Source organism: Mobula birostris, chromosome 2 (assembly GCF_030028105.1).
Source record: "Mobula birostris isolate sMobBir1 chromosome 2, sMobBir1.hap1, whole genome shotgun sequence".
Lineage (NCBI taxonomy): Eukaryota > Metazoa > Chordata > Chondrichthyes > Myliobatiformes > Myliobatidae > Mobula > Mobula birostris.
The window spans coordinates 227,398,596-227,407,283 of NC_092371.1; the positions used below are offsets into that span (position 1 = coordinate 227,398,596).

Here is an 8,688-nt window from a genome sequence, read left to right on the forward strand (position 1 = left end):
AGATGTGAATGTCTGGTTTGGAAGTCTGTTGGTGACCATGTGATCAAAGCACCAATGACGGACTGCAATTAGGGACTCAATACTGCAGTTCTTGGCAACCTCAGCACTGAAGCCCTAAAGACAGAAAATAATCTGGGAGGTGATAGGTGGAAAAGGAAAAGGACTGAAGAAGAAGGAATCTGATAGGAGAGGAAATGGGATGCAGATAAATAGGAGAGGCACCAGAAAGAGATGGGATAAAGGTCCTAAAAACACAAAAATACACAGCTGTTTGGTCATTTAACCAGACCAATGGGTCCATAACAAACTCATTCTCAGAGCAGATTGGTTTCAAACAAGACCATGTCACTGCCTCACTGCCCTGACATTTCTTTTTAGCTTTTCACCCCCGATTAAGTTGCACCTCACCTCCACTTTCTTACAGAACAAATGGGAAACCGTTCAATTTACATAATCCATTTCAGGACTCAGCAATCAAGTTGTATTATATGCATTATGCTTGTATAGCTGCGCATCTGTAAGCACAGAGAGACCTTGGAAAATGTGAACCACTTCCCATACTTCGAGAGCCACCTCTTAGTGATTGCAGGCAACAAGGTTTGAATGCACCATTAGCCTAAAGTGCAGCAGCACAGACTTTAATTGGCAAAGGAAACGGATGCTCTAAAATGATGACCTCAATCCCAGATAAACCACAATCCCTGCCTACCTACGTACTTCTCAGGGTCAAAAACATGCATCAGACACATCACTACTCCTGCAAGGTACAACCAATGCCACAAATCGATTGGCAAATTAAGCAAACCATTATAAACAAAATGCTGGGGGAACTCAGCAGGTCAGGCAACATCCACAGAAATGAACAAACAGTCGATGTTTCAGGCACAGACACTTCCTCAAGACTGGGAAGGAAGGGGAAGATGCCAGAATAAAAATGTGGGTGGGGGGGGAGTGGAAGACAGATAGCTAGAGGGTGATAGGTGAAGCCAGGTTGGTAGGAAAGGTAAAGTGCTGGAGAGGAAGGAATCTGATAAGAGAGGAGAGTGGACCACAGTGAAAGGGAAGCAGGAGGGGAAGCAGGGAGATGTGATAGGCAGGTGAGAAGAGGTTTGTATGAGGCTAGAATGGGGAGAAGAGGAAGGGAGGGGAGAGGGTTTTTTTTTAAACTGGAAAGAGAAATTGACATTCATGCCATCACGTTGGAGGCTAACCCAGACGGAACACAAGGTGTTGCTCCTCCATCTTGAGGGTGGCCCCAATGTGGCACAAGAGGAGGAACTACGAGTAGTTTTTTTGTAAGAGGCTACAGACAACATATAATCTTAAGGGGAGAAGGGAGAGCAAAAGGTGGGGTGAAAACTGGATTGATTGATATACTGGAAAGGCTCGCTGTGTTTCGACTGTATAAATTGCATAATCTGAATGGTTTGTCAGTCTGCTTGCCATGGGAGAGTGCGAATGCAGATAGCACAAAGTGTTGGCATAGTAATCCAATCTTCTCTATAGATTGTGGAAAAATGGCATGCACAAAGAGGTTTAAATTAATTAGTTCAAATTCAAGTTTAATTGTCATTCAACCATGCATGAATACCTATGAATATAGGCACAAAAAAAAGTGTTACTCTGGGGCCAGGGTGCAAAACACAGCGCCAACAGTCATACACAGCACAAAGCACATATAAGATAGCAGTAAAATACAGTCACACAAAAAAAAGTCTAAGCCCGAGTCCATGATTGTTGCAGCAGCCTGCAGTCGAACACAATACATCTTGTCTTCCAAGATCTAAGGGTTAATTCAGCAAGGAATGGTACTAGGTCATATTTTAACTTTTTTTTTTGGATGAAAGGAGTTTAGAAAATGGAGTTGACCCGTGTTTATTAAAGATATTTAACAATTTGTCACATCAAAAGTCTGGTTAATAAAATTGAAGCTAATGGAGGGTCAGTATTAGATTGATCTAAAAAAAGGATAGAGAATCTGGAAAAAAATAAACTTGCAGGTTCACCAAAACACAAGGGGAATTGGAAGTGATTGCATAGAACTGGCATCAATGGATTTAATGGATCAAATCACTTTCTTTGGTGCTGTAACATTTCTATGTGATTGCAATCAGATAATCACTTCAGTGATCCATAGCAAATGACATTTGTTTAATGCAGGCTGATGTTTTCTGACCTTTACCTTTAAGACTATTAGTCTGGAAGTCAAATTAATCATGAATTGAAATGAACACTAAAAGATGAGGATTGTGAAAAAGGATAACATCTACAGAAATCAAATGTAAACTTCTGTAATTATGAATAGGCTGATTGACTTACTTTCCCAGCTATCAATTTACATCACCCACTCACAAACTGGTGTCTAGTTTCCAGTATCTTAATACATTATAACTACACACTTGTTGTGATGACATGACTGACCAAAGCCGCAATAGACACACACTGGGAATGATTATTTTTATTTATTTGAGGAACAGACCCTTCCGGCCCAACGAGTCGCAACACCCAGCAATTCACCTATTCAACCCTAGCCTAATCACAGGACAATTTACAACATCTTTGGACTGCAAGGAAACCAGAGCACCCAGAGGAAACTCAAGTAGTCAAAGGGAGAATGTTCAAACTCTTTACAGGTGGCGCTGGAATTGAACTTCGAACTCCGACGCCGAGTGTAATTTTTCTTTTTTTTTCATTTATGGGATGTGGGTGTTGCCAACCAAGGCAGCACTTATTGCTCATCCCTAGTTGCCCTTGTGTAGGTGGTGATGGGCTGCAGTCCCCGAGGTGCAGGTACACCCACAGTGCTGTTAGGGAGGGAATCCCATGATTTTGACCCAGCGACAATGAAGGAACGGTGATATGTTTCCAAGTCAGGATGGTGAGTGACCTGGAGGGGATTTTCCATGTGGCGGTGCTCCCAGGTATCTGCTGCTCTCGTCCTTCCAGGTGGTAGTGGTCGTGGGTCTGGAAGGTACTGCCTTAGGGACTATGGTGTGATGTTGCAGTACATCTTGTAGATAGTACACACTGCTGCATCTGTTCGTCGATGGTGGAGGGATTGGATGCTTGTGGAAGGGGTACCAGTCAAGTGGGCTGCCTTGTACTGGATGGTGTCAAGCTTCTTGAGTGTTGATGGAGCTGCACTCATCCAAACAAGTGGTGAGTATTCCATTGCACTCCTGACCTGAGCCTTGTAGATGGTGGGCAAGCTTTGGGGAGTCAGGAGGTGAGTTACATGCCGCAGGGTTCTTAACCTTTGACCTGCTCTGGTTGCCATGGTGTTTATATGGCTAGACCAGTTCAGTCTGCTGTCAATGGTAACCCCCAGGATATTGATAGTAGGGGATTCAGTGATGGTGATGCCACTGAATGTCAAGGGATAGCGTTGTACTAATCGCTGAACTACCGTGCTGTCCTAGTTACCTAGTTTCATTCTTGATTTAGTTTGTAATTCACATATTTGTTTAATTAGAATTTAATTAATGTGTGGAAATGGAAGTCATCTAAAAACCAAAGGATAGATCCATATGGAAAACCATGGTCACCAATGTCCGCATCGGATATGGTATCTGACAGACAATGTGTGGTCTAGGATTTGCCTTTGTGAATGCGAGTGTTTCGAACTAACTTGCTGTTAGTTGGAAAACTTGATCTTTTCCTCCTTTTTTAATATATACATATTTAAATCATCATCATCATGTGCCATATCATATGACGTGAGTGATCGTGGTCTTCCCATGACCATGATTGTCCTTGGCAAATTCTACAGAAGTAGTTTGCCATCGCCTTCTTCTGGGCAATGTCTTTACAAGACAGGTGACTCCAGCCATGATCGATACTCTTCAGAGATTGTCTGCCCGGGGTCAATGGTCACAGAACCAGTGCTCGTGATATGCACCAGCTGCTCATACGACCAGCCACCACCTTCTCCCATGGCTTCACATGACCCTGATCAGGAGCTAACCAGATACCACACCTTGCCCAAGAGTGACCTGCATGCTCGCTGAGGGAAGGAGTGCTTCCTTTGGTAGAGACAGATCTCCACCCGCCACCCAATAATTTAAATAAATTCCTTATCTTTCTTCTGAAATAAATTCCTTCTAAATCTTAGAGCAATCAGTTTTTCCAGGAAAAAATGCTCGTGCTTATATTTCTGTATTAATTCAACAGTGTAATCAACATTCCTCAGGTCAGGCAGCATCTATGGAGAGGTATAAACAGTCGACGTTTTGGGCCTTCAGGACTATAGATGCTGCCTGACCTGCTGAGTTCCTCCAGCATTTTGTGTGTGTTGCTTTGGATTTCCAGCATCTGCAGAATCATTCACGTTGTTAATCAACATACATATTTATTTAAGCAAAGTCACAAAGCTATTGATTTAAAAATATTATACATACTTTTAAATTACTGCAATGTAAAATTCTATAGTTCATTGTAAGAAATATAAAAGAGAATACCACAATTATACTGCCATTGTCAAACCAAATGCACTACTGGTTGTAGACTGACCTCATCAATCAATTATGTATTTTGAACAAACTTCCCTCAATTCAACTTAATCTGATAAACAAAAAACAATTTGCTGGTTTCAATAGTTACAATGGCACCAAAATGATTTTGCAACACTCCCAAATGTACGTAAACAAAATAGGAAGTAGGAACAAAAAAATGTAGGCACTACTCTCTGAATACTTCAGAATTTACTGCTTTTACTTCAATTTCTTGGTCTCTGTAGTATTTTGCTTTTGGACTTACATAGGAAGCAACATTTGTATTTGATACATTTTAAAGTAATTAAATGGCATGTAGTTGCGGGACTGAGTGGAAAACTTTTGACATTAGTTATTATGGTCAGGCTGGGCAAAGAGGCAGCAATTTACATTTATATAGGTGGGCAGGTTATCTTCACAAGGAGCAATGCCTCAAAAAGGCAGCACCCATCACCAAGGGCAGCCATCACCCAGGATAGGCCCTCTTTCCATTGCTACCATCAGGGAGGAGGTACAGGAGCCTGAAGGCACACACTCAACAATTCAGGAACAGCTTCTTCCCCTCTGCCATCAGATTTCAGAATGGGCATTGAACCCATGAACACCACCTCACTACTTCCTCTTTCTATTTTTCCATTACTTATTTAACTTTTTTAATATATATGTACTTCTTACTATGATTTACAGCTTCTATCATCGTGTATTTCAAAGTGCTGCTACCACAAAATAGCAAATTTCGTGACATATGCCAGTGATGTTAAACCTGATTTTGATCTAGAGATATGTGGAAACAAGGCAAAAGGGGATTATTGAGATATGTTCAGGAAATGAGAGACCTTAGAGTATAATGCCATTAATATTTACAGGTAGATAAGGCAGTGAAAAGGGCTTTCTTTCATTAGCCAAGCAAAGATGTTATGTTGAGGTTTTGTGAGGCCTCACTTGGAGTACAGTCGACCTTCACTAATCTGACTACTTGTAATCCAGTTCCTTCGATAATCCGGCACTGATTATGCTTAATGTGATCCTTCTGTAATTCGGCAGTTTCACTAATCCGGCACTCCCCAGGTCCCAATGGTGTTGCATTAGTGAAGGTCAACCTCTGTTATGAGCAGGAAGCAAGGAGACCCAGGGGGAGGTGATAGGCAGGTGAGAAGAGGTAATAGGCCAGAATGGGGAGTAGAAGAAACATAGGAACATAGAAACATAGAAAATAGGTGCAGGAGTAGGCCATTCGGCCCTTCGAGCCTGCACCGCCATTTATTATGATCATGGCTGATCATCCAACTCAGAACCCCGCCCCAGCCTTCCCTCCATACCCCATGACCCCCATAGCCACAAGGGCCATATCTAACTCCCTCTTAAATATAGCCAATGAACTGGCCTCAACTGTTTCCTGTGGCAGAGAATTCCACAGATTCACCACTCTCTGTGTGAAGAAGTTTTTCCTAATCTTGGTCCTAAAAGGCTTCCCCTCTATCCTCAAACTGTGGCCCCTCGTTCTGGACTTCCCCAACATCGGGAACAATCTTCCTGCATCTAGCCTGTCCAATCCCTTTAGGATCTTATACGTTTCAATCAGATCCCCCCTCAATCTTCTAAATTCCAATGAGTACAAGCCCAGTTCATCCAGTCTTTCTTCATATGAAAGTCCTGCCATCCCAGGAATCAATCTGGTGAACCTTCTTTGTACTCCCTCTATGGCAAGGATGTCTTTCCTCAGATTAGGGGACCAACACTGCACACAATACTCCAGGTGTGGTCTCACCAAGGCCTTGTACAACTGCAGTAGTACCTCCCTGCTCCTGTACTCGAATCCTCTCGCTATAAATGCCAGCATACCATTCGCCTTTTTCACCGCCTGCCGTTCCTGCATGCCCACTTTCAATGACTAGTGTATAATGACACCCAGGTCTCGTTGCTATTCACAGAGATTTTATGTTGTTTTGGACTGGCTGCTCTATATATTGATGTATTTCATTGCGTCCTGGTATGACACTAAACTAATCTAAACCTGAATTTTAAGTTATTTGTAGGATTGGCGGTGATTCCATTCAAAGTGGCAGGCAGCAGTCTGAAACTCGCTGCCTGGCGGGGCGGTCAAGGCGGGAAGACCCGGCAAGGAATGCCTGGACTTGAGCTACTGGGTTGTCAACCAAATGTTGGAAGGGTGGGTTTAGGTTGGGTTGAAGGACCGCGTGTGCCATAATCTTCCTTGATAGTGCTTGGGGGAATTAAGATATGTTAGCAGTCACAAGTGCATCCGAAAGCCAAAGGATGAAGTTTTAGTTGTGTTAACAAACAAGTTTGTTGGGGGGAAAAAGACAACCATGGCACCGGACTGTTGGTGGTGTAGTACCTCAGTTAGTAGCCAGGATTTCAGTATCAGATTCCGCGGGGTTCTCTGCTCTAAAGTGAACGCCTGTAGTTCCTATTCCTATTAAGTATGACGGATGAGAATTACCTGATTGCTGAGGTATCTCTTCAAACACTCTTCGCATACAGCCTTCTTGCAACAAGGAAGTGGTCGGATAGGTTTCTCATCCAGACAAACTCGACAGGTCAAAATAACTAACTGTTTATACTCCCCAACGTAAAGGTTTCCCAGCGAATTAATGTCGATCTGCCGGGAGATGTTAAAGGGTTCTGAAATGGAAGGTCCTTCTGGTGTCGGGGAATGTGCAGTGTCCCGGTCCGTCCGGCGGCTGAGGGAGGTCGGTGTGGATCGGCCCGAGTCAGGAGGGTAATTACTCTGTTCACCTTCGCCTCCCAGCTCCGAGTTCTTGCTGTTCTCATTCTCCACGCAATAGACAGTGCAGTAGACGTGCTGCGAAAGCTCCGAGCCCGGCTGCGGGCGTGTTTGCTGGGCGGCCGGCGGAGGTCCGGTCTCATTGTCCTGGAGATCTCCGGGCGCCGGGCAGGACCCGGAGGAACGCCGGCGGTGGTGTTGCCCAGCGGACGGCGGGCGAGACTCGAGCCCGGCGGGGCACTCCTCATTGTTGCACTGGTCAGCGGGTGGAGGGCAGGTCCCGAACCGGGCGGAGTGCTCCTCCTCATGCCGCTGGCCGGCTGCAACGGCATCAGGGCTTTCCACTCCATGGGGCGGGCGGTCCGTGGCCCGGCCGACCTCGGCCGTGTCCTCATCCTCGCTGGACGTAAGCAGGTCTCCCCCATCTCTAACACATTCATCTTCCATTCCTGACTCCAATCCCATAGGCACGGCTCAAAACAAGCTTAGTCCCGCATCTGCTTCCGGGTCCCACTCCCCCCTTTTTTCGCGATCGCCACTGATAACATTCACTCGTTCATGTTTTCCCCGGGAGGAGGGATTGCAAGTCAAACCTTTCAAAAGCAAGATTTCGGGAATGTCGTCTTTCCTTTTCCCGAGGCATTCATTCTCGGAACGCACTTCACTCCGATTTACAAAAGGCAGATTTGGAACGATTTCACGAACCCGGACCTTCCCAGAAATTATCGTGCAGGCTGTTTCCGACATTCATACTTTCACAACAAAGTCGGGTCGATTCAACTGTTCGGGGTTTACTGTAATTACCGTGATAAATGGGCACGTTGAATTTACCGTAAATATCAGTAGAATTAATTATAGAAAGATATCGGGAAATTCATATAATACACCGAATAGCAGTGATTGTAGTACCGATCAAAAAGTTTTATGGATAGAATTGAGCAAGTATTTTGCAAGTAAATAGGACAATGGAACTAACAATTCTCCAAACAAATAATAATTTGACAAGCAAAATCAGAATTGCAAGCTAAAATTCAAAAGTGCAATCGAAATTCTGCAGTGCTTCCTTGTCGCGAAAAAAAAGTGCCAAGGTCGAAACAATGGTCATTGTAGCAATGTGGGAACTGATAGCAGAGCCCGAGAGGAAGGGACGGAGCAATTGCACAGCAGGGAAAAAACACAGTGTCAATATTAAATGCTCCTTATCACTCAAACCATCCATAATAAGGAAGTGTAAGAGTTACTTTATATGTCATCTTGGATAGAGCTTGAATCGATGTGAGTACTGCCTCGTTTGCCGTACGTGCCCTGGGCACTCAGAGTAACTAGTTTCAGTGATCCTGATGCCTTAAACCAGGAGTTTTCAACCCTTTTTATGCACGGACCGATACTAATAAACAAGGGGTCTGTGGACCCCAAGTTGGAAACCCCTGGCTTAAACAGTGAATTAGA

General features: G+C 44.2%; 1 protein-coding gene across 2 annotated transcripts in view; it reads right to left on the bottom strand.

The window, feature by feature from the left end:
- rnf217 (ring finger protein 217) overlaps window positions 1-8,015 on the bottom strand; it is a 122,774-nt gene extending 114,759 nt beyond the window's left edge. For both annotated transcript variants that reach the window (XM_072251577.1, XM_072251579.1), the window contains exon 1: window positions 6,955-8,015. In XM_072251577.1, the coding sequence (XP_072107678.1) occupies window positions 6,955-7,704 (750 nt within the window). In that variant the 5' untranslated portion in view covers window positions 7,705-8,015. The remainder of the gene's footprint in view (window positions 1-6,954) is intronic.
- Between the last annotated feature and the right edge of the window lie 673 nt (window positions 8,016-8,688).